Below are 25,111 nucleotides of genomic sequence, written 5' to 3'. Positions count from 1 at the left end.
ACTGGGCGTGTAGTGTAGGCAGCCCCTGGAAAGCTGCACCAGAGAAGCGGATCCGGAGGTGAGTGGGAGCCGGTCCTCTCCCAGGGCTCCTGGCTTCTCGTGGTCTTCCAGCTCAGATGGGGCTGGGCAACTGGCCTGCTCAGGTCTGTGGGCAGCTGGCAGGGCTTGCAGAGGTCTTTGCACCTCCAGCAGAGCGGCTCTGCCTATCACAGCCAGCAAGAGGCTATTCAAAGGAGCTCTCTGAGGCCGTCAGGAAGAAGACTGCAGAGGCCTGTGAGACTGGGAAGGGATTTTAAAAGGGGGACGAACAACTGGATGTCTATCCACTGTCCAGAAGAAATTGACAAGTGGAGATGTCATGCCACCGCATCTTTGCCCAGGCCATCCCAGCCAATTTAGCCCAGGAGCAGAAGACGGGATAATGAAAGTCTCCAAAATTTCATCACGAGGCCTGTGAGTAGTTCTCACCACTACTTCACTCTGCCGTTAGAAAGAAGCTGCACAGATCTGCAAGGGTGCGTGTGTGCACCAGGAGACGTCAGGGCAAGACTAACATCTGCTCACAGACACCTGGGCACCGAGACCCAAGGCTCCCTGCTCTGGCAGACGAGACGACAGAGGACAGGTTGGGCCCAAACCAAAGTCACCCTTTCACCAGAAGAACCGGACACCAATTCTAAAGCACAGGGAGAGTTAAAAGTTACGGTCTGGAAATTCTTCAAGGCATTGGGGCCTGCGTGGCTCACCATCCCAGCAGGCACCACGAAGCCTTCCTAGTGCCAGGGGATCCTTGAGGGCAGTAGGAGACCCATCTCTTTGTCCCATCAAGGTGCCGGGGGATGAGTTGGGCCACGTACACAACGCCTCAACTGTTGCTCAGCTAAAAAACAGGTCACGTGGAGGTGAGGGGGAAAATCCCCCCCCTCTGTTGGATGTCAAGAGTTCCAAGAAATGCCCCTCTGAGGTTGCTTCTGCCAAAAGGGGAAACGACGTGTGTGTGTGTGTGTGTGTGCTAATTTTTCCACAGAAGGGAACATGCATCTGTTAATTACTTGTTAAATACAAAAAAATGTCAATTGCAGTCAATTTTTCAGATTTCTTTTGTTCAATTGCATCACCCTTATACTATATATTGCTAGAATAAAGATAAAATATTAATATGTCCACATATGTAAAAAAAAATAAAGCCTTACATGGGGATGTTTTGTTAATGACTTTCCCAGGCTGCTCCACATGGGCTGCTGTCCTTCCCCAGCCCCCTAAGGGGAAACAGGCTGGTTTCTGGCTGGAATTCCCTGCTGCTAAACCAGGGGGAAGAGCGCCCCCGTGTGGGAGAGAGAGGGAAAGCCCCAGGACAGCCTGCCATCTGCTGAGAATCCCTGCAAGGACCAGGCAGTCCTCACCCCCCACCCCCACCCCACCAGGGCGGGGAAGAGGGGCAGCCGTCGTGCCCACAGAGCCAGGCCCCCCCTGGGGAGCCTAAAAGCAGCCTTGTCGGATCAGAGGGAGTCCAGCATTGTCTTCTATGGAGACCAACCAGCTGCCTTTGAAAGGGTAGTCTTCAGCAGGAAACGGAGACACCCCCTTCCCCCCCCCCGCCCTGCAAGTGGATCTGGAGGTAACATGGAGCCTTCAGAGCAAGACCCCTGCAGCATGAGAAGCAATGACAGGCTTAAGGTGCTGCTAAGGTCATCGTGGCTTCTACTACCGACTCGGTTACCACGATAGCCCCACCAGGCCGGAGCGGGAAGTGAACCGGGTCAGGGCTTGAAAAAGGCCTCGTGGAGACCAGCAGCTCCAGGACTGAGAAAGGAAAAGACACCACTTGGGGAGTAGTTTCTGCTGGCAGGAACTCCTCAAGTTTTTATTTATTTAAACAAACTTATATTATATTTCAGAGGTGACTCCTGGCAGCTTACATCATTTATAAATCCAGTGCATAATAAAAAAAACCCATAAAAAATCCAACCCCCACCCCCACACCGGCAGAACCACACCATCCCGTCAGCCGGCCGATCGGCTCCGTCTCCATTCGTGATGATTCGGGGGACAAGGAAGCCCACGCGACCAGGAGACGCCACGGAGAAAGGTCCTTTATTTCGGAGGGCACCCCCTCCCCTCGGGAGCCTCTGCTTCCCTCCCGGCCTTCAGGCCTTCAGGCCTCCAGGTGCCTGGTGAGGCGGCGCAGCTTCTCCTTCTTGTTCCGGTTTCCGTGTCTCTTCCACGGCTTCCCGGCTCCATCGGCCAAGCCAGGTCCGGAAGGGAGGTGGGCAGCCGTCTCCGCTGGGTAGCCCACTCTGGCCCGGTTGCCTCTGGTCAGGGCCCGGACATTCTCCTGGAAGACAGGCGAAGCCCTGAGGCCCCGTACGGGCAGAGGCCCAGCCCAATGCCGCACCAGAAGGGGCTGCTGGCCGGGTGGACACCGGACGGAGGGCAAACCCTCCCCTCCCCGTGAAGCAGCAGTGCGAGAGGCCTTCAGCAGGGCAGGAGGGGACCCCGGGCAGGCGAGGCTCATGAGGGCAGCTCCAGGAAAAAGCTCTCTGGGCACTTTGCCCACCCACCCTCTGCTCAGCCCCAGTAAAAACACGCAACCGCTTTAGAAGTCTGTCTGCTCCTGTTGGTGTTGAGACCTTGTGAATTTTATTGCGTTGCCGTGGCTGGGTTTATTGTAAAGGCTTAAGTCTGTCAGAGCTAGGTTGTGTTTGCACATGTTAACTTGGTTAGCGTTAACCCTGTTTAATTTAGGCTTCCTGCAATCTGCAAAGTTAGTTCCTCTGAAGTGAGCTTCTGGGTCAACGTGTTGGGGAAGCCAGACAAGGGTGTGTGTGTGTGTGTGTGTAGGGGGGTTGTTTCCTGAGAATGAGGAAGGAGAGGTGGGACTGGGTGGGGGACGGAGGCACGTAGGAAAGGCAAATGCCAGTGCAGCAGGTTCATCTGGGTAATTCCAGCAACCCTCGCCCTCTTTTTAAATTCTGGAGACCGATTCTGTCTGAGGGGGCACCGGGCACATCAGTGCTCACTGAAAGCTGCTCTGTTCGCGGATGCCCCCCCCCCCGCAGCCTGGAGTGGCAAGACCAGGACCAGCGCCCCCCCCCCCCGCCTCACCTGGTGGAAGAAGGCCAAGTCCACTGGGTTCTCCATCTGCTTCGCCCTGGGGCCCCTGCCGGACGGCGGCTGCCCGTTGCACTGTGCTGCTGCTGCTGCTGCTGCTGCCCCTTTGCTGGGCCGAAGCCTCTCCAGCCCCGCCTGGAAGAGCTTGGCATCCACGCCCGGAGGCGGGTGGCAGTAGAGCAGCTTGCCCTGCGAGGAAGGCCAGGAGGAGAAGCGTTCAGAAGGAGCCGTCTGCCCCCCCGGGGGAGCAAGGCCGTGTCCCCATTCCCGGGTATTCCTTGCTTTCTGCCTGGGTTCACACATCGGGTTAGACCAGTGCAGTTCGGCTTGGGCTTGGGGTAACATGAGAACCCAGAAGTGTGGTTTCCACAACAGCCCAGAGTAAAACCAGCCAAGCCAGAGCCGAAGGCAATGCCTGTGTCCGACCTGTGGGCTACACCAACAGTTTTTCTGGGCAGTTGCTGCATACATCCAGCTTCTTTCTCTGTTCTCGGAAATATCTTCCAATCTGGATCAGAAATAGCACCAGCCATAGCAGACATATACCGCTTCGTAGTGCTGAACAGCCCTCTCGGTCTAAGCGGTTTACGGAGTCAGCCTCTTGCCCCCAACAATCTGGGCCCTCATTTTACCGACCTCGGAAGGATGGAAGGCTGAGTCAACCTTGAGCTGGTCAGGATCGAACTGCCCAAATGCTGGCAGTCGGCAGTCAGCAGAATTAGCCTGCAGTACTGCATTCTAACCACTGCGCCACCACCGCTCTTATCCTGGAGTACCGTAAAAGAGGTTTCTCCTTCCTTAGAAGTATTCCTTACTGAGTAGTGGGGGGGGGCTCTCGGGGGGGGGTTGGCTTTGCCTCCTGCCAGGCCGAAGAGGTGGTGCAGAGACCTCCCACTCAAGCAGAACTGCCAGCCCCTGTGTCAAAAGGAGGCACCCTGCACTTTTGAAAAGTTAGGGGCCAGCACCAGGGCTCAGGTGCCCCAAAACGCACCGTGACGTAGTCCTTCAGCACGAGACGGGCTGAGCGCGGCTGGTCTGGCTGTCCATGATCCGTCATGAAGCCCCTCATGCCTGTGTGGAGGGGAGGGAGAAAGTGAGAGGCCGGGGGTCACCACACCTGCAGGACAAGCATCTTGGCCCCAGAGCCTTTGCTGGGGAGACAAGGGGGGCAGCACAGAGCTCAGTCTATCCCAGGGTCTGGGCCCTAGCAAGGCTTTGTACTGGCATGGCAATTAGACGCTCCCCATTTCCCCTTCCAAGGAGACCTGGGTCGGAGGATCAGATGAACTGCTGAGGAGGAGGAGGAGGAGGAGGAGGAGGCGGCAGAGGCTGCATCATTCCCCGTTTAAGAGGTTCCCAGAATCTGCCCCTGGGGAGTGACAATCCCCTTCCTCCCCTTTGTTGTGATTCAGGGTCAGCCTGTGGGTTCGGCAGTTGGGTCGGACGACTCAGAGGAGGAGGAGGGGGGTGTTGAAGAGCTTGCTGAGGGGATTGGACAGCTTGATGAGAGCCCCCAGCCAGGCCCCTCTCATCTGGTCACGACGCAGACCCAGCTGTGTGAGCCTGACAGCATGGATGAAGATGACCCACAGCTGGCCCTGTTCAAGCACGCCCAACGCAGGAGGCAGTCAATCAGGAGTAAACAGAGGAAGGCAATGGGACACCTGGGAAGGAGGCAGAGAGAGACCACGCCCTGAACTGTATTTAAGGGGAATGTGTGGGAGGGCTGGTTTGCTGAAGGCAACCGCTTGGATAGTTCCTGTTTCTTAGCTCGTGTTTCATGGTTGGTGTCTTGTCTTGCTCTGTTTTATGTGAATAAATTTGGCAGGCTTTATTCCAGCCTCTTGCTGTTTGTAAAGGGGTTGTCCCTGCTTTTGCTGCAAGGCCGGTAGCAGGCTGGTACAGAACACCCTTTCTGTGTCCTCAGCCAGAAAGCTGTCTGTTCTCAGCCCAGGGGGGTTTCCGCTAAGTGGGTTTCTCTGACCTGAGTTCTACTTCACCGCCCCCAAGCCTCACTTGTCCCGCCTCACCCCCCTTGCCCCCCCTCCAACCCCCGAGGTCACCCTCCAGACGAGCGGTCCAAGCTGCAGTCCCTGGCCTCGTCTCCCTGGAGCTTGTGGACTCAGCACATTCAGATCCCCCCCACACACACACCCCACGCACGCTCTCAGGCCCACCCAAGGGGGTGTTTACTCACAGCCCAGGGCCGAGAGAAGCTCCTCTGAGGTTGGCGTCCGGTCAGGGTCCTCATCCTCACGTGGCCGAAGGATGCTGATCCCATAGGTGGCCTCCAAGACTGGCCGAGGGATCCGTTGGCAGACGTGGGGGAGTGAAGGAACCACCTTTGGGGCAAAGGCCTCTTTCCCTCTTTTTTTTTTTAATTCCATTTATATCCCGCCCTTCTCCGAAGACTCAGGGCGGCTTACAAGCTTAGCAGTAGCCTTCATTCTGTGTATATGCCTGCTTATTAGGGCTTTCACACACACACCCAGCGGCATTATTACAAAGTCAGCTTAATTGCCCCCAACAATCTGGGTCGTCATTTTACCTACCTCGGAAGGATGGAAGGCTGAGTCAACCTTGAGCCTGGTGGGATGCGAACCTGCACTAATTGCAGGCAGCTGGTGTTACTTAAGGAGGCATTAGCCTGCTGCTCCACCAAGGCTCTTGAGAGACCCCCACCACCTCCCCTCCCCTCCTCACTCTAGGACAGCTGAGCTCCGTCTGGATGAGGCCAGCACCTTCCCCTCTGCCTCCCATCGGGGACTCTCCGGCCAGAGGTCCAGAGACGGCCCCCTGCCTCCCTTAGTCAGGAAACTTTTACACCCAACACCAGTTCTCCGAGGGAAAGACCAGCCCCCCCCCATGTGAAGGCTATGAAGAACGTTGGCAGCGTCATTCACAAGCCCCTTCCCCCCTTCCCCGCCCAACGGGCTTCTCCCTTGCCTGCCCCCCCTCAGTACACCTCCCCTGCCATGCTGCCCCCCCGAGAAAGGATATGAGGGTGATGGGGGGGACGTGGTCCCGCAGCTGATCGATGGGCAAGATGCCGCTGCAAACCATTTCGGCTTTGGTGGAGACGAAGGAGGGCATCACCAGCCCTGGGCAGTCGCAAAGGCACAGGGAGGGCTCCACGAACAGCGTCTGCCAAGGCCCCTCCCCAGCTTAGAACAAGCCTCTCCCTCCTGCGGGGGAGGAGGGGGCGGGCCGGCCCCACAGGCCTTCCCACCCCGGGGCTCCTGGGGCAGCGGCAAGGGCCCCTCCCCAAAGAGGAGGACAAGGCAGCCAACGGGGAGCAAGAAGGGAAGCCGCAGACCAGGGCACACCTGCGCCGGGGCAGGTGCCAGGCCTTTCCCGGATGGAGATTGGAGGGGGCTGCTTACTGCCGTGGGGTGACCAAGCAGGAGGAGGCAGGAAGGGGTCTCCAGCCATCAGCCCAGAGAGCTCCTGGCAGTACCTGGAAGTGCTTTGTGCGTCCTGGCGTGGCAGAGACGGACACCTTCTTCTTCCCGAGGATGGCGTTGATGGTCGAGCTCTTCCCTACATTGGGGTAGCCCACCTGGGAAGGAAGGGGGGCGGGGAGGGAGGGAGGGGGGTCACTCCAACGAGCTCAGCCAGGTCGTCTTTGTGTCAGCTGTGACAAAGCAGACGGCGGCCTGCTTTTATTTCAGCTCGATCGGGGCTATTTTGGGGGAAGACCGAGGCTGCTCAGGTGGGCTTCTTCCAGTTGCAGAGCGAGGGGAGTGTGTGTGTGTGTGTGTGTGTGTGTGTGTGTGTGTGTGTGTATGTGTGTAAGCTACAGGAAAGCAGCCCCCCCCCCGAAGGAAAACCTCCCGGTGCCCGAGAAGCTCCCGGTGACCCAGAGGGGCGAAGGGTCCCTTTCAACGGGGGGAGGCCTGGAGTGGGGTTTCTGCCCCGAGCAGGAGCCTGGGCTGAAGACCCTCTTTGGGCTCTAAGATTCCAGGGATTTAAGGGTACAGAGCAGGCGTATTTTTTTTCAACAGGCTGTGAGGGAAGCTTAGGGGTGCAGAATGTTAAAAAAAACTGTGGAAGTGAAAAGGGTAGACGAGCCCGCAAGGCCCAGCAGCCCAGCCCCCTCTGGGCCTCCCGTCCTCAGTCCGGTCACCGTAACTTAGCCAAGAGGAAAAGTGCTCGGTCTCCCCCCTGCCCCCCCGGGCAGAAGCCTTTTCCAGGCCCGTGACAGAGTCCAAACTTCCCCCCAGGACAGCCTTTGGCCGAGTCCATCTGGGACCAGGAAGGGGCCCCACCTGGTCTCTCCTGGCAGCAGCACTGGGGGAGGGGCTCCCTTGGAGGCCTTGCCCACCTCAGCCCCCCGCCTGGCCTGCTCTGTGCCCCCACCTGGAGGGAGGGAGGGAGGCTCGGACAGGCACCCCCCAGCCTGTCCCCAGCGCAACCATCAACTCACCAGGCCAACGGTGAGCTGCCCCTCTCTGACCTTCTTCCTCCCAGCGTGAACGGTTTCAAACATCTCCAGGAGCTCCTCTCTTTGTACCAGACGACTGCTGTTTCTGACGGGGGGATCACGGGGGGGTGCTGGTTGTGAGAGCTCAGCCCTGCTTCTCCCCAAGGGCACAACTGGGGTCTCTTGCTCCCCATCTTCAGAGCAAGTCAGCCAGGCCTCCTCCTCCTCCTCCTCACAGTCCTCATACACGTCACCGTCTTCCTCCACGTCGCTATCCCGCTGGGTGCCGGGGGGGCTTTCTGCTTCTCCGTTGGTGCTCAGCTGCTCCCCTGGGCCGGCACCCTGGCCAGCCGGGCCTGCCACGTCCCTGGTTTCCAGCTCCTGAGCAGGAGGAGGGAGGACCCCTGTGATCAACAGCTGCAGAAGGCTGCGAGAGGCCCTCCTAGGACCAGCTTTCCCCCCAGACAGACTCGGTTTCCGCTCAATACGTTCCCTTGCGGGGGGGGGGGGTTGGCTCGAAAGGCCTCAATCACCCAGGTGGCACAGCTGCCAGAGGACACAGGCTGCTTCCCCCAACAAGCCTGGGGGAGGGGGACCACATCGGTCAACTCAGGTCAGGCAAGGAGCTCGCAGGGCAGGAGGTTTAAGGCCAGCACCTGAAGGTAACCCTCTGATCTCTGGGAAGCCGAGCAGGGCTTCTTCGACCGGCTTCCTCCCAGCACACACACACACACACACACACACACACACCGCTTACCTCAGGGTCGGCCCCCAGCCGGTTCCCCTCTGCCAAGGCCGACCAGAAGACCACGCGGACCCCTTCCTTCTCAAAGAAGCGGGCCCAGGCCGAGCGCTGCTCCTCCGCCAGCAGGTCGGCTTTGTTGAGCAGGACGAGGTTCTCCTTCTCCGGGCTGATTTCTTTAGCGTAGCATTCCTGCAAGATCCCAAGCGGCAGGAGAATGAAGGGCGGGGATCCCCTCCCTTTACAAGACAGCTGCCAGTTGCCCTTCACGAGGGGTGCCCCCTGGGACTGTTTTCCTGCAAATGTTTCACGACCCTAACTAGGTGACATTGTCAGTGCCAGACGTTACCTAGTTAGGGACATGAAACGTTTGCAAGAAAACAAGCCAGCTCAGAGGGCACCAAGGACCCCTCATTTCAACCCTGAGCGACAAATACTCTCCTTCGTTGGAGTTGCACTTGCGAGGAGGAGCAAGCGCCCGGGGCGTGGAGGCCCGAGAAGGTGAACGTGGGAATCCGGCCGAGAACATTCGGGCAGGCAGGAAACAAAGCAAATACTGGCCAGGCGTGCCCTCGACTGGCAGAAGAACCGGAGGGCGCCCTCCTGGGCCTGACTTATTCTTCAGGGAGGAGAGGCCAAGTAAAAACCCACTCGGCCAGGACAGCGACGTCCCCAAACTTCCTCAGAAACGTCCAGAGTTTTGGAGAGACCATCAAAAGCAGCTCAGAGAATCGCCAGCCGAGTTCTCGCGGCCAGAAACCACCAAGTCAAAGGAAGCACAGGAGAGCCGGGAGCCATTCAACAACACAGCGGCGCAAGGGCAGGTGCCACACAAAAAGGACACGGGCCTGGAAGGGCAACTAAGAGCCACACTGAGGGCTTGCTGGCCCTCTCCGTGGAGGGAAAGGATGGGACGGACCCACCGCTAGGATGGCAACAGGCGAGGGTGGCAGTGCTCATCTGCAGCTTCGTTTCCATTTATTCCTTAAAGGGGAACTGTGTTTGAGTGGACATAACAAGAACCCAAAAAAAGGACAAGAGAAAGGAATGCCAACCCAACATGGCTGCCCAGGGAACACACGCCAGTGATTTGGGTCAAGCTGAAAAGAAGCGCCCCAAAGCAGAGCACGCGGCTCCCACCTGGACTCCGTTGAAACGCTGGAAGACGATCAACCCTGGCAGGACGCCACGGGACACTCCTGAGGCTTGGGAGGGCCTGACAAGCCACACTCCCCAGCAGAGACCCACAAGCTGAGCCTCAACGGGAACAAACGCAGAGTGCCGCATCATCTGGGGGGGGGGGGAAATCCCCCGGATGGGAACATTCTGGGCCACAAAGGATCCGTGGAAAGATCTCGGTGCTTCGGAGGGGGGGGGGAGGTCAACACCCTACCGTGAACCAAGGGTGTCATGCAGACACAGCCACGAGAGAATGTGGCCGTGTTAGCGTCCCTCTCTAACCTGCATTGCTTGGATTGCACCCAGAAGCCAGTCCTAGGAAAGACATCCAAAATCAAGCAGAAATCAAGGACAAAATCAAGGGGGCCAAACTGACAGGAGGGAAGTTCAAAAGTCACTTTAGAAAGAACGACTTCACAGAAAGAGTCGTGGAAGCTGGGAACCAAGTTCCAGCGGAGCTAGTGGGTCTCATGGTCAGAAACGGAGTTTAAACATGCCTGGGAGAAACACGCCTCCATCGTCCAACATAAATTTAAAAATAATTTTAAAATGGTAAATAAATAACAGCAACAACAAAAGTCAGGCTCAGCGACCTACTCTCTTCTGCCGTCGCTTTTCTGTGTTTCTATGTTGTCCATCTGGGGCAGGTCCCAAGCAGAGCAGCCAAAACGGGCCCTGAAGGGAAAATTTATGGGGGGCAATGGGAGATGGGGGGGCTTGTTCGGTCTGGAGAAGAGAAGGCTGCAGAGGCAAGAAAGCTGCCCTTAAATATTGGAAGGGCCATGATGGAGAAGACGGGGCAGAATGGTCCAGAGCTGTCCCAGAAGACAGAACAAGCATCCGTGGGTTTCAGCTACAAGGAAGTTGATTTTGGCTGGGGCTCAGGAAATGTTTTCTATTGGTAACAGCTGTTCAGCCACGGAAGAGAAACTTCGGGAGGTTTGAAAGGCCGTCTGCTGGGGATGCAACGGGAGGGGGGGGAGAGTCCTGCAGTGGGCAAAGTGTTGGGCCAGAATTCAGGGCTCTCTAACGTTGGCAACTTCACGACTTGTGGACTTCAACTCCCAGAATGCTGCCTGAGGAATTCTGGGAGTTGAAGGCCACAAGTTGTAAAACTGCCAAGGTTGGAGACTACGCCCGGACTAAGCTATCTCCAGAATCGGGTGGTTCTGTAGTCAGGGTCATGAAAGGATAAGTGGCCTTCAGCGGGAAGTATCAGCCACAAAAACATCCTTCTTCTTTCCGAGGGAGGAGCTGCCTCTGCTCAGTCACATGAAGTGATGCCAGCTTGTATTTATAAACTCTGTCACCCTGCGACATCAGACGGATGATGCACGGTCCTCCGAGGGGAACTCCTAAGCCGTTTGCTGAGAATTTTCTCCTTCAAGTGACAGGAGGTTGTCAGCTATCCCATAGTAACCGACAGGAAAAATTTAGCGAAAGGACTGGAATAGTGGAAAGATTGGAGGAATGGGTCTCTCTAGCACTGGATTTATTGACCAAATTGCATGCAACCGAAAGTGTATCTTGGCCTTAATTCCAGCGCTAGAGTGTCCAACTGACACACACACACACACCCGATGCCCAGGACTGCAGCTTGCAAGATCCCCCCTAAGTCTTAAGAGTATCCCTATGCCCTAACCCTCCAGATTGGATAATCCTCCATCCTCTTACGGAGTCCATGTTGGACCCTTTGCTTCTGGGCACTTTTCAAAGGACTGAGCTATGTTCCCTGGGCAGCCAAATTTCTTTTCTCCATTTTTTTTGTTACGTCCACTTAAACACAGTTCCCCTTTTAAGGAATAAATGGAAGTGAAGTTGGAGATGAGCGCGGTCCCCCCCCCCACCTGTCACTGTGCTAGCAGTGATTAGCAGGCTCTCTTGGTCAGAGGGGAAAGCCAGAAACCCAGGAGGAAGACAAGCACAGGTCTGGCCACCAAGACGAGTGTCGGAGCTACAAAACCCGAGAGAGGAAAACGAAACTCAGAACGAGGGTGGCGGAGGATTTATTTACTTATCAAATCTGTAGGCCACCCGTCTGGGCGGAGGTGACTCTAAGGATAAAAAAGGGTTTCCGCAGAGCTGCCCAAGAGAAAAGGATCTGCACACCAACTCTGCTCCATGGGGAAGTCCAAACACCAACAGGTAACAAAGAAAAGGCAGACCTGTTCAAGGCCTATTTTGATTCAGCCTTCACTAAAAAAAGAGGGGGAAAATGCCAGTGGGAGCTGGGCTGAAGGCTGAGAGAAGCGGAGGTCCGGGAACGCCTGCCTCAACCTCCAGGGGCCTGAGGAACTGACCGTCAAAGGAATGAGGCGAAGGATCGGACGGTCCTCTCTGGACTGGGAAAGCCTTTGGAACTGAAGGGGGGCAAAGAGCTGGAGAAAAGCAAAGCCTTTGTGCGGGCACCTCAGTTGCTTTACCTACCAGATCTCGGCACCTGAACAGGAGGGGGTTCCTGGCATCCACAATCTGAACCACAACATCACTGCAAAAGAGAAGGCAAGGGAGGCTATTTCCCCAGCTGAAAGCACATCTCACTCTCACCGAGGACGGAGGGCTCAGGGCAGCCCTGGCCTATGGGATCCCAGTGGTGGGGCCCCAGGCAGCCCTCAGCTGCCACACACACAAAGCCTGCAGGGAGGCAAGGGCAGCCCCCCCCCCCCGCGTGCTTGTTCCCAAGGCTGCTTCTTCGTGGCAGGGGCTCCTCGCCGGGGCCACCATAATCAGGCATCCTGTCCACAAGGAGGCCCCTTTTCAGAGCGGTCACCGTCCCACCTGCTCCAACAGGCCGCCTGAGCCACCCAGCAGAGAGAGCAGGCCTCACCCCAGGAGCTGACTGGACCAGCACAATCAAAGAGCAGAGTTACCTTCTCTCAAGGACCCTCCAGAGCTGACGCCAGAAATCCAAATTTCGCTCAAATGGAGTCAGCAGGAGGTTCTCCTCTTCCTCCATCCTGTAAGAATGCAGGGGAAGAAAGAGTCCCGGGGATTTTAAGGAAGCACACTCAAGAGATGGCTTTCTAGTTAACAACCACTTTATTTAATAAACGATACCATGAGTTGAGGGCATAAATCCTGCAAAATAAAACACAGATCTGAAAGAGCAATTATGTGATGTCCATCGTCACAGACCCAATGAGATGGCTGGCCCTAAAGCGAAATTTCTTTTCCCGATTCTGGCTTCTGCCAGTTTCCCCTGGAGGTGCAACTAGGAGCACCCCCCAGAGATTTTTTTTTGGGGGGGGTCTTTTCCTTTGCAGAAGCAATCTTCTTTGTTTGCTAACTTTGTCCTCAGGGCTGTTTCTACCACTTTATAAAAGCTTTGCTGTTATCTGACTGTTATGTAATGCTATGCTTTTCAGTTGATCTCACTTTAAGGCTGGGCCATGACAAAACAAGCAGCAGCACAAGGACAATTTTTTTATTGCTTCATTTTGGATACTCTTGTTCAACGAGCGAACTTCCTCCTCGTCTTCGATGTTCATTATGTTGAAAACTTCTTGACATCAGTTGAAAAACCATCTCAAAGAAGCTGCCAACATGCCCCGTCAGTTTCTCTCTCTCTCTCTCTCTCTCTCTCTCTCTCTCTCTCTCTCTCTCTCTCCCTCCACAAAGAGAGAAAAAGCCTCTCAAACTTATTCATGGGCTCTTAACTCGTGACTTGCCTCACTGGAAGTCTCCCATTTTTTACTTTTGTAAACTGCTGACAATTGTTGCCTGAAGACGTAACTTAAAAAGAGAAAAAAAAAGATCACGAAAAGCCATGGCTGCAAACCAGTATCTGTTAGAGCAGGGGTGTCAAACTGCTGGTCCGCGGGCCAGATGCATCAAAGCAAAACCGCGCCCACCCCATTGCCGGCAACGGCAAAAAAGTCACGATACGTCACGACACGTCACATGACATTGCAAGTTTGACACCCCTGCATTAGAGCAAAACACCAAGGGGCATCAGCTGCTACAGAGACATGAAAGCCAGCTGGGTGACCTCGACCCAGTCTTTCTCTCAACCCAGCCCCACTCGTAGCTGTTGTGGGGGAAATAGGAGGAGGAAAAAGCATTAACTGCCTTGGGATGGCCAAATACATATTTAAAAATTGACTGGATAGGATTTTGAGACTTTTTCTGACCTCACATTAAATCTGGCTAGAGATTAAGGATGACCTCAGCCTTTATGATTGGGGCCTCCTACAGCAGTCATGAGGACACTTGTTGAAACAAAGCATTTGCCCACTGAGAACGTTATCTGAGCATAATTTCTGATGCTGATTATATTTTTCTTTTCTGTAATGCTTGGGGACAGAGGACCTGAGGCCCTTTTGCCCAGCTAGAAGTCAGCCTTGGTTTTAAGACAGTCCCTTCCAAAAGGATTGGATAATGAAGAACTTCAACTGCCTCCATTTCTGTCTCTCCAACAGATATGAGAGAACCTTCCCAACCAAAATAAATTAACAGAACATTTCATCTATTTTTCATTAAACAGACCACTTCCCAGGAGAATTTCAGTAATGGGTGGGTTCTTTTCACATTTTCATCACCAAGCTCAAACTGTTCCCGCAGTGCTAAGAGACTGACAGACCAGGGATCCATGAGTGCTGGGCATCCCTCCACCCTTCAGGACTGCGTCATCTTTGAGGGAGAATAGCCACGGAGGGCCAATCCAGGCTGCAAAAGTTGACACGAGAACAGCCCCGAGTGCAAGATGTGTCTCGTTTGCTCCGCTCCCTCTCCCACTCTCCTCCACAGACAGAACGTCCCCGCTTAGGCTGGTCGGGGGCTCTCTGCTGACTCCAGGGCACTCACCACGCAAGCTGCCTCCTCCACCTCAGGAAGCTGTCTCTTTCAGCCTGCTCCAATGCCGCCGGGCTTGTTTGTTCGTCCCATGGTGGCCTGGAAAAACCAAACACAAAATAAAAAAAGAAGGTCGTTAGCCTGCTGAATGCACCACAAAAAACACTTGCTTCAGTGCACAAAATGATCCTGGGAGAGAGACTGTTTTGGTAACAGAAACCAAAAGGCATTTGGCAGAGCAGTGTTCCCCAACCTTTCTGGGTTGGCAGCCTGGTGCTGGGGGGGGGGAGCGGGGGAAGAGGGGATGGTTTTGTGCAAGGGGCAGGGGTGCACATGTGCACAGCTTCGTTTGTGTGAGCCGCTTACATGAGTTGTGTGCACGTGCACACTGGCCACTGCTCATGCAGCCCTGTTGAGAATAGGCCACAGCCCTGTGGTTGTGTGGGGACCCCTGTGCTAGAGGAAGGCTGAAGTCCGCCCCAAACAGAAGAGAGAGCTGGACAGGCTGGGAAGTGACTTTCTGGTTGGTGGGCCTTTCAGGCAGTTCTTCCTGCCCCTCAGGGAAGATGGGGACCAACTTTTTGCAGGCAGCTCCTGTGCCGGAGAATGAATAGTTGAACAGGAGGAAAAGAGAAACTGAACTCAAACATTTTGTATCTATCCAAAATTCATGGGAGGATAGATTTCATAGGACATGCGAAAGAGCTGGAAAGCAAAACAAGTGGTGGAAATTAAGCTTGAAGAGAGCTATCTATGAGCTGCCTACAGGAGATGCAGAATCATACAGTCTTAGAATTGGAAGGGACCCTGGAGGGCATCTAGCCCGACCACTTGCCCTGCATAAAGTCCTTCCTTGGTGGCCTAGAAAAAAGGCAGGGCAAGTATAAGAACACGTCCAACCTTGTTTTCCCCAAGGGCAAAGATCTCACCAAAAGGATTCCCTTCCTATCATTAATGCTATCATTAATGCTACAGCTAATAGGTTTTCACCAAAGCAACAATCCATACTAACACACGTTCCCTACATCAGCTCAAGAACACAAAACATCGCAAACTGTCGAGTTCTTAAAAATATTTCTCCAGAGAAAATTATTTTTCAAAAACTCAGAAGAGGCAGGAGAAAGACGTCTTGCCTGTCATTATTTGAAACCAGAGGGGGAACAGTGCACAGGCATGCGGGATTTCAAGGCTTGCAGAGAGAGTTCACAGGCCCTCATTCCCACAACTGTTGCAGTAGAAATATAGTATCTACGTCTACGCTCAAAATATTCTTCACGATGAAGCAAAGCTCACAAAGACCTTGATAAGGTTAAAACAAACAAAACGAGGCACTTTTTGACAGAGTCGCCTATAATTTTAGCAAGCTCACATTGAGCTGAGCGATAAAGATGCAATTGTCACCGTAGGGAGTTGGATCCAATTTGCAAACCATCACAGCGCTGGAAAGAGGACCGGAGGCTTCAGGGGGAAGAGAGGAGCAGCGGAGGGGGAAGGGAAGGGGCGGGTTGAAGCCGGCAGGACGAGGCCTGGCAGGGAGGAGCGGGGACTCCCGCATCTGGACCGGAGGGAGGGGCCGGGCCCGAGGCCAGGATCCGGCAGGGCCCGGCAGCAGCTTCAGCCGCCCCCCCCCCGGCCTTCCCCGGCCAGCCCACCCAGCCCCGTCCGGGAGCGGCGCAGCCAGACGCACCTTCGGGGGACGCGCAGCACCCGCCGCTCCTGCTCCTCCCGCGGGCGGCCGGCCTCCTCCGCAGCCCCGCCGGGGGGCACCAGGCGCACGTCCAGCTTCTCTGCGGGCGGAAAGCGGCGGCGGCGGCGGCGTCAGCCGGGCAGAGGCGCCCCCTCCCCCCGCCGACCCCCCTCCCCTCCCCGGCCCTCACCTGCCGCGAAGGCGGCGCCCGCCAGCTCCGCCGCCGCCAGGAAGGCCTCCAGCGGGCTCTGCTCCGTCACCGACTGCGGCGGGGGGGGCCGGCCCTGCCCGCTCAGCTCGCTCGTGTGGCGCTGCGGGGGGGGGGAGGGAGGGAGACGCGCCGTTAACCGGGGCCCCCGGAGCGCCCCGCCCCCGCCCCGCCCGGGGAGGGAGGGAGGGAGGGGGAGGCTCACCCATCCGGGCCCCCCCGCGCGGACCCCGCGGCGGAGCGAGCGCCCCAGCGCCCCAGCCTGCTTCTTGCCCATCGCCCGCCCGCCGCTTCCGGGCACGTGGCGAGGCGCAGCCAATGAGCGGGCGCGGCCGGGAGCGCCGCCGCGAAGGCTCCGGGAGGAAACCGCGCTCCTCGGATCTGCAGTTCCGGCGGCCGCGGCCTCACGGGGGCGCTGCAGGGCCGCCGCTCCTGCCCCTCGGTGGAGGACGAGCGGGACTAGAAACCTGAGCCTGAAGCAGCGGGGGAGCGAAGAGCCCACGGAGTGGGACACGCGCGATCCCTTCGGGCGCCTCTCCTGCGCTCGCAGCGGCCGAGGGGCCAGGCTGGCCCCACTCCGGTCCCTTCGCCGAAAACGCCCGCGGGCCGACTAGATGCCCTTCCCTTCCGGCTCTGTTACTCCAGCACCTGGCCCTCTGCAGCGGTGGGGGGCGAAGTGCCCGTCCCTACTCGGGCAGCGGCGAGGAGGGGATGCTCCGTCCGGCCCTGCACCATTGGGGGGGAGGGGGGGATTGTGTGGACGGCGGAGAGCTGCCTGTTGCCGGCATAAGGCTCCCGGCACGCTCCGCACCAGCGCCGAGAGGCCCGGAGTCCGACGGAGCCCCCGCCGTGGGGATGAGGCCAGGGAGCGCGAGGGGAAGAGGGTCCGCCGGAGGGAAGGAGAGTTGTGGGCTAGTTTCTCGGGGGGGGGAGGGAGGCTTTTAAGATGAGAATGACAACTTGGGTGAAAAGCCGCTTTAGCCTGCCTTAAGTGACCTTAAGGTACTTCTGGGCTCAGGGCAAAGCCTCCGAGCCGAGCCGCCCAAGCAGCACGTTTTGGCCTCCTCCGTTGCAAGGGCTGGGTTGGGGCAGCACCAACAGCAGCTGAGGAAAGAGCACCAGCGCCCTCTTTCTGCTTACTGGGACCTGCCTGAGACCCCCCACCCCCAACGCTCAGATCCTGCCGCTGAAGAATCTTTTCACTGGCCTGCAACTAACCCCACCCCGACCTCCATTTTCTCTCGCAAGGGGTAGCTATGGTGTGTTTGTGTGGCACTGCTTCTCCTCCTCCTTGCCCTCCCCCCCAATAGCAGACTCCACCCAGCAGAAATGGAGAAATGATCTACTCTGATTTATTTCTTAGATTTGATTCCCACCTTCTGTTTGGCAGCTCATGCTTCCTCTTCCTGCTTTCCCCCACGACAGCCCTATGAGGTAGGGCAGACAGCATGTCTTGCTTAGGGCAGGGCTTTTCAACCAGTGGTACGGGTACCACCTGTGGTACGTTTAAACCTGGCAGGTGGTACGCGACCATCCTAGAAAAGTGGTAGCGGGGGAGGGGAATGAGCTGAACCGGTGGCAGCACCGCACAAGCCTAAGCGAGAGATGGCTGAAGCTAGGCAACTGGTGGTATTCGGATGTTGCCGTATCCTACAAGTGGTACAATGGGTGAAAAGGTTGAAAAGCCCTGGCTTAGGGGGCTGATTAGACAATAGAATAGAATAACTACTTTATTGTCACTTGGAATGTACGCTAATCGGCATACCTTAAAGTGAAATGTTGTTGCACACAGAGCTCTCAAAGGGTCACCACCTCCAATATACATTACATAAATAAATAAATACAGAATTATGCATATACCTACATATATTATAAGACACAGAGAAACAACACAGTCTAGTTCGGGTTATGTACACGTGTGCATGGCGAGAAAAACGAAACTTGCGAGTTTACCAGATGGATGGCAGAGGGTTGGAGGCCAAAACATAGGACAGTTGCATGAAATTGGGTGTGCCTAGTCTAGTGAAAAGGAAGATGGAAGGGACAGGATAACAGGGTTCCAATATTTGAGGGGCTGCCCCAAAGAAGAGGGGATCAACCTATTTTCCAAAACAAAGGACAAGAAGCAATGGGGGAAAGATCATTAAAGAGAGAAGCAACCTAGAATTAAAGAGACATAAGAACGACTAATCAGTGAAACGGAAGTTGCCTCCAGAAGTTGGTGCTCCAAGAAGAGACTGGACAGCCACCTGTCTGAAATGGTCTAGGTGGGTCTCCTGCTTGAGCAGGGGGATAGAGTAGAAGACCTCCAATGTCCCTTCCAGCTCTGTTATTCTGAGTTCCACAACTATGGGGAACTTGGGTCTGCCCAGGGCCAGTGCAACACCTTACCTACGGTCCATGGGATAGCTCATGGCTAGCCAGCTTGAAAGTGGGCTTGAAACTCAACATCAATGAAACCAGGATCATGGCATCCGGCCCTCTCAATTCCTGGCAAATAGATGGGGAAGAAATGGAGGTAGGGACAGATTTTATTTTCCTGGGCTCCAAGATCACCGCAGACTGCAGCCAAGCAATTAAAAGACGCTTGCTCCTGGGGAGGAAAGCCATGGCAAATCTAGACAGCACACTAAAAAGCAGAGACATCACCCTGTCAACAAAAGTGTGTATAGTCAAGGCTGTGGTCTTCCCAGTTGCAATGTATGGCTGTGAAAGTTGGACTGTAAGAAAGGCCGAGCACCAAAGAATTGAGGCCTTTGAACGATGGTGCCGGAGAAGACTCCTGCGAGTCCCTTGGACTGCAAGGCGATCAAACCGGTCAGTCCTAGAGGAGATCAACCCTGACTGCTCTTTAGAAGGCCAGATCCTGAAGCTGAAACTCAAATCCTTTGGCCACCTAATGAGAAGGAAGGACTCACTGGAGAAGAGCCTAATGCTGGGAAAGATTGAGGGCAAGAGAAGAAGGGGATGACAGAGAAGGAGGTGGCTGGATGGAGTCACTGAAGCAGGAGGCGTGAGCTTAAATGGACTCCAGAAGATGGTAGAGGACAGGAAGGCCTGGAGGAACATGGTCCATGGGGTCGTGATGGGTCGGACATGACTTTGCAACTAACAACAACAACAAGCCAGGTTAAGGTTTATTAAAGGTTTATTGATTTTATATGCTGCCCTTCTCCCAGCACCTTTGGGGAAAGCCCCCAATGCCACGGCACTTCCTGCTCAGAAGAGTCAGCTGGAACAGGTTCATACAACTTTAGGATGAAATTGGTCATCCTGTTTGTCTCTTCACTGAGACCCCAAAGCTGAGTGAACAGGTGAACCTGAGGAAGTCACAGGCTCACATTAAAATCTGGTTTGCCAGTTCTTCCATTCATTGTGGTTTGGTGCTGTAGCAAACCCAGCTTTGTCCATTAGTCAATCAATATATCGGTTAATTCAGTAACCACATTAAATGCACAGTCATACACTTTCTGAGATGGTCAGTCAGTTTACCTCTGAAAATCTTATCCCTTTAAACCTAGAAGTGTAAGATTCTCCTTAACTCCAGCCAGAGAAGAAAAACAGATCTCAAAAGGAGGGACAAAAAAGGCCTTTTCGGAAACAACTTAATCTTGAATCGCCCCAAACCCTGAAAGCATCAGAAGCGCTTCTCCTGGCATCGACAGCTGCCCCTCCTGCTGCGTAACACCTGGCCTGACAGGCTGAGCAGGGCTGAGGCCGGAGGCGCTGCGGGTCAGGAAACGGCCCGAGGAGAACGTCTTGCGGGGGGGGGGGGGGCGCCGGTGGGACGGCTGGGACCCAGAGCCAGCAGACGCGGAGGCGACCCGAGTGCGGCTCCGCGGCTGGGCGCCCGCTCGCAGCCCCTCCGGAAGGTCTCCCAAGGCGAGATGGCGCTCCGCTTCGTCCCGGGGGGAAGGGGGGGCGAGGCCAGGCTCCCTCGCCCGCCATTCCCGGGCTGGTGGCGCGGGGACTTCCGACCGGCCCCGGGGGCAGCGGGAGAGGGCAGGGCGGAGGGCCGCGGCTGAGCCCCCCGACCCAACGCCCACAGCCTCGGCCCCTCCCGCGCCGGCTGCTTCGGCCCTCCCCTTCGGCTCGCTGCCGGCATCGCGGGCGCCGCCTCCCGGCGCAGCGGCCTCCCTCGCCCGGCCTATATGTAGCGGCGCGGCCAGCCAGCGCCAGCAGAGGCGCGGCAGCGGCGGCGGCGCGATCCTAGGCCAGCATGTAACGCGCGCGCGGCGGCGGCGGCGGCGGCGGCGGCGATGGCGACGGAGTGGCGGCGGGCGCGCGCGCGGCGGCGGCAGGCGGCGGGGCCCAGGCCGGCGGTCCCTCGGGATGCGCGGGCGGCCGGGGCGACGACGGGCGCCTCCAGCTGAGGACCGGGAGCAGCAGCCGCAGCGCCCCGGACTGGCTGCGCCGGCGGGCGGCGGCGGGGGCGCCGCGATGCTGCCCTGGAAGAGGCACAAATTCGAGCTGCTGGCCGCGGACGAGGGGCGCCAGGCACAGTCGCAGCGGCCGGCGCAGCCGGGCCGGCGGCGAGAGCGGCCGCCGCAGCAGCAGCAGCCGGCGGGCCCGCGCGACGCCTCCCCTCCGCCGTCGGGGAAGGCCAAGGACTACTGCCAGGCGGGCGCCGGGAGCCTGCCCTGCTCCGCCGCCCTGGGCTCGCTGGCCCGCGCCTGCCCGGCCGAGAGCGCCCTCTCCAGGATGGGCAGCCTGTTCCGTTCCAAGCGCAAGAAGTTCCGCGTGAGCAGCGAGGCGCCCACCTACACGGCGCTCTACCTGGGCAACGCCACCACGCTGCAGGCCAAGGGCGAGGGCTGCACCGACGCGGCGGTGGCCAAGATCTGGGCCAAGAGCGAGGCCGGCCGCCACGGCACCAAGATGAAGCTGACCATCGGGCCGCAGGGCATCCGCCTGGCGCCCGCGGTGCCGGCCGAGGCCGCCTCCCGCCCGGGCCACCTCTACCTGCTGCACCGCGTCACCTACTGCGTGGCGGACCCGCGCCTCCCGCGCCTCTTCGCCTGGATCTACCGCCACGAGGTGAAGCACAAGGCGGTGCTGCTCCGTTGCCACGCCGTGCTGGTCTCCAAGGCGGAGAAGGCCCGCGCCATGGCGCTGCTGCTGTACCAGACGTCGGCGGAGGCGCTGGCCGAGTTCCGCCGCCTCAAGAAGCGCGCCGACGCGCGGCACCAGCAGCTGCAGCAGGTGGGCCCCGGGGCCGACGGCGCCATCCCGCTGGTGCCGCTCCGCAAGCTGCTCCTGCACGGGCCGGGCGGCTGCTACAAGCCGCCGGTCGAGCGAAGCCGCAGCGCGCCCAAACTGGGCTCCATCACCGAGGACTCGCTGGGCGAGGAACTGGAGGAGCGCGCCGCCGGGCCGGGCTGCGCCAACGGCGGCCGGGACGAGGACTGCGACGGCGGCGACGACGACGAGGAGCTGCTGGCCCCGCTGGAGGAGGACGGGGACGGGGACGGGGAGGGCGCGGCGCCCGCGGCGGCGTCCAGCCTGGGGCAGCTCATCTGCGGACTGGGCGAGCTGGCCATCGGCAACGACGTGGCGCTTCTCCGCGCCGACCTGCGCGTCACCCGCCTGCTCTCCGGGGAGAGCACGGGCAGCGAGTCCTCCATCGAGAGCAACGGACACGAGGGCGGCGGCGGCGGCTCCTCCCCCCCGCCGCCCTTGCGATCCTGCCACAGCCCGGAGCCCGACTGCGGCTGACCAGCCCCGCTTCCTCCCGCTGCTCTGCGGGGCCCCCAGACGGCGCCAGGAAAGAGGGCGGCCCGGCGGAGAAGGGCCCGGGATGTGCGCCGGAGGCCGATCTGCCTGCCGCCCCTCCCCCCACCCGAGCTGCGGCCAAATGTCGGACGGTCCTCGGGGTGGGGGAGGGGCGCATTTGTTTACAGCCGTGGAATTTGGCGTCTGAAAGGGCGGGGCTCCCTCGTGGCTCCCGCTCTGCGGAAGCTTCTCCCGGAAAGCTGAGAAGGGGGCTTTTCTTCCCCGCCCCTTCCCCGCCCCCCCTTCTCCGGATCTTTTGCTGTGCAAAAAGAAACTGGACCGCGTGGATCTTCACTTGAGCCCGAGGAGTCGCTGCTCCCTTTGTGGGGGGGGGGTTTCCCTGGATTTTGGCTGTCTTGGTTTGTCTTGCACACAATAAAAGAAGGCAGCAGACGAGCGGTGCCGCTGTGCTTCCCGGGCAGGCAGAGTCCTGCTCTGGCCCCTCCCACAGTCCAGCTGGCTTTCGGGGGGGGGGCGGTTCTGGTGGGGCCTTGGATTGGGAAGGGGCTGGCGCTGCCTGTTCAGCCTGATTCCTGCAGCCTTATTGTTTTTGTGTTTTTGAATCAATAAGAGGATGGCAGGACTGGATCCTGCCACCTTTTCTGGGCAAGGAGGCAGCTGGTGACATTACCCCTCCCCCTCCCTGCCTTCGTTTGATGGGGCAGCCCGCACCCAGCCCTGGCACCTCCCTGCTGGTGGAAGTGTGGGGAGAAGGTCCCTCAGCCCTCCTTGCCGTAGGTGGGCTTGCTGGAGGCTCCCCCCTGTCTGTCACCTCACAGCCTCCCCCTTCCTGCTCCTTCCTGGGCTGCCTCAGCCTCTCCCAGTCCTGCTCCATCTCACCTGCAGGCCAGGGAGCCTCACCTGTATTGCTCTGGGGCCAGTTTCATTCCAAGACCTGGTTTGGGCGACCTCGGCTTCTCGGTGGCTTCTCAGTCAAGCTTCTGTCTGACCCAGGGCCCAAATCACTGGAGCCCCAGGAGCCCTTGTCTGAAGGAGCCATTCCCAGGGGGCCGTGAAGGGGCCTTGGGTGCTGCTCTGAGGAACGTGGCTGCTGGGCTGGGCCTTCTTGGACGTTGCCCCCCCCCCCGAGGCCCACGGCCAGACGGGTGGCCTGCTGCCGGTGTGTGCTGGACTGAGCAGCATGGGAGCGGAGAGCTCCATTCTCTGGGACGCCTGTCTGGCTGTCGTTTGAGCTATAATTGATTCAGGCTCCTGGTCGGCTTGGTTTCGGTCTTCCTTGAAGCGGTTGGGTGACTGGCCTGGGAGGGGCTGCTGGAGGTGGGGAGCTTGCAGCAGGAACACCAGCAGGGTCCTCCGATGGGCAGAGACCACCTTTGGCCCTTTCGGCCCAGGTGGGCCAGAACCTGGCTGTGGCTTGTGGGGCTTTGCTCGCTCTATCCAGACGGATCTCTGCTGGCAAGGAGATTCTCTGGGCCTTCAGGCAGGAAAGCAGTACCATCATCCCCAGCCACCCTGTATCCCTCCTACTAGGGCCCCAGTGCACCTCTGCCCAGAAAGGGTCTCTCAGCCTTGGGAGGGGGCTGAGTTGCTAGGAAGAAGGAAACCTGGCCCCTGAAGCGTGAGGAGGACCCTTTCCTTCCCCTTTGCCCTCCCGCCTTTCGCCACAGCCCACCCCCTTGGGCTCAATAGGCAGCAAAGGCCGTTGTTGCTCCCTGGCTGGGCTCCGAAGGGGTCGCTGCCACTACTGGCCTCCCCATGTATATTCTGCCTATCCATCAGCCACAGCGGCTCTCCATCACTTGGAAGGGGGGGCTGGTTTTCCATGCCGGCAGCTGGTTTAATTAATTAGCCCACTGGGGGAACCCTGACCCCAAGCTACCCAAGGAAGCTGAGATTGCACAAAATACTTTTTGGTTGGATAAAAATGTGGCACCTGCAATCACCTAACATGCTAAGCCAGTGAAAGAAGGTCAAAAGCCGGGCCTAGTTTATTGTGTGAATGTAGCCAAGAGGTTTCTAACCTGAGTTGCTAAGTGTGAATCAAACCATGGTCCCGGGAGAGGCAGCCATGTTTGTTCTGATAGGAAGGTTGTGGGCAGCGCGGTTTGGTCCTGAGATGCCTGTGAAATCCTTTTCCCAGTGTTTGGAAATGCCTCTGGAGTGGTTAAAGGATTTTAATGTATTTTAATGAAGGCCCACAGCCCCTACTCAGTCTAGCTATGCCCCCCCCCCATTGTCCCCTTGCTCTGCAGGAATTATGGCAGTTCTCCTGCCGCCTCCAGACAACACGCTGCGTGGGGCGCTGGATCAACCAATTCTTCTGGGTTCACACAATACCTTGGGGCAAAATCCAAACGTATTAGAACCCTCTAACCAAGGTTAGCAAAATATTGTGTGAACAACTCTAGCAGCCAAGGCCTTTGGGTGGAAAACTGGCAGGAGGAGACACAGGGCACCAGTTGCCCCTTCCAGTGATCTGCTCTAGGCGGCAAAGGAAGCATTTGCCCCATAACTTGTGGGGGAAATGGTACAGCCCACCTTCTGGGCATCGCCCTTGCCCAATGGGGGAGTGAGCTGCCAAGGAAAGAAAGAGGGCGTTGGGGGTGGGTGGGAATGGGCAATGCCCAGGGTAGAAGGGTGGGGAGCAGGAAAGGGGGCCTCGCGTGGCAAAAGGGTTGAGAGCCCCAAGGGTCCCAGGCCTGCCAGCCAGAGGAAAAGGACGGGCAGCAGTCGAGAGGCCTTCCATGCTCCACCCAGTAATGCCGGATGGGTCTCTAGCACTTATGAAAAAATTATCTTTTCATGTTGCCTTTCATTTGTCATTAATTCCACTAATATTTCCCTTTGGGGTTGAATAGATGGTTTTAATTCAAATTTTAATCTAGTTTTTGTTTAAGGGTATTTTTTTGTAAATATTATTGATGCCTTCAGGATTTTTAAGCAAAGGAACGGTATAGAAATGTTTTTAATAAACAGATAATGAGGCATCTATACCGGACGGGGGCGGGGCGGGGGCCGCGGCGTTGGGTCTCCCGCAGCCAGAAGGGCTTTCAGGACCCTCGAGCGGAGCGGTGACTCCCGGCGCGCGTCGCCCACGGATCCCGCCCTGACCGAGGCAGGAGCCAGGCCGGCCTCCCTCCTGCGAGCCAAGGGGGCTCGGGAAGACTTCGGCTGCTCCCCGCAAGCCGGCCATTCGCCTGCCTCGAGTGACGCCTTGCGCAACCGGAGCGGCCGAGG

At 57.7% G+C, this 25,111-nt stretch overlaps 2 protein-coding genes across 3 annotated transcripts; one reads left to right on the top strand and one right to left on the bottom strand.

The window, feature by feature from the left end:
* Positions 1-1,833: 1,833 nt before the first annotated feature.
* Positions 1,834-16,466, bottom strand: LSG1 (large 60S subunit nuclear export GTPase 1). Of its 2 annotated transcripts, XM_081328116.1 has the most exons (14): positions 16,347-16,466; positions 16,124-16,244; positions 15,934-16,033; positions 14,259-14,345; positions 12,326-12,412; positions 11,883-11,943; positions 8,292-8,468; positions 7,538-7,915; positions 6,569-6,670; positions 6,113-6,255; positions 5,309-5,433; positions 4,103-4,182; positions 3,106-3,300; positions 1,834-2,335 (listed from the first exon to the last, which is right to left on the bottom strand). In XM_081328116.1, the coding sequence occupies exons 1-14, from the start codon at positions 16,416-16,418 to the stop codon at positions 2,156-2,158; spliced, it is 1,908 nt and encodes a 635-aa protein (XP_081184242.1). In that variant the 5' UTR covers positions 16,419-16,466; the 3' UTR covers positions 1,834-2,155. The 2 variants fall into 2 exon arrangements, with proteins under 2 accessions (XP_081184242.1, XP_081184243.1); XM_081328117.1 differs by lacking the exon at positions 15,934-16,033.
* A 3,967-nt stretch (positions 16,467-20,433) lies between these two features.
* On the top strand, positions 20,434-22,392 carry FAM43A (family with sequence similarity 43 member A). The gene has a single exon (XM_081329899.1). The coding sequence runs from the start codon at positions 20,474-20,476 to the stop codon at positions 21,854-21,856; it is 1,383 nt and encodes a 460-aa protein (XP_081186025.1). The 5' UTR covers positions 20,434-20,473; the 3' UTR covers positions 21,857-22,392.
* The last annotated feature ends 2,719 nt before the right edge of the window (positions 22,393-25,111 follow it).

Source organism: Vipera berus (assembly GCF_964194415.1).
Source record: "Vipera berus genome assembly, chromosome: 5".
Lineage (NCBI taxonomy): Eukaryota > Metazoa > Chordata > Lepidosauria > Squamata > Viperidae > Vipera > Vipera berus.
The sequence above is the reverse complement of the archived record's forward strand: the minus strand, read 5'-3'. Positions and strand labels throughout refer to the sequence as shown.

Coding starts and splice junctions, on each gene's coding strand:
- LSG1 (XM_081328116.1), bottom strand. CDS start 16,418: ATGGGCAAGAAGCAGGCTGGGGCGCTGGGGCGCTCGCTCCGCCGCGGG. Junction 7,916..8,291: donor GGCTGGGGGCCGACCCTGAG/GTAAGCGGTGTG, acceptor CCTCCTGCTCAG/GAGCTGGAAACCAGGGACGT. Junction 6,671..7,537: donor GGCAGCTCACCGTTGGCCTG/GTGAGTTGATGG, acceptor CTTCCTTCCCAG/GTGGGCTACCCCAATGTAGG.
- FAM43A (XM_081329899.1), top strand. CDS start 20,474: ATGCGCGGGCGGCCGGGGCGACGACGGGCGCCTCCAGCTGAGGACCGG.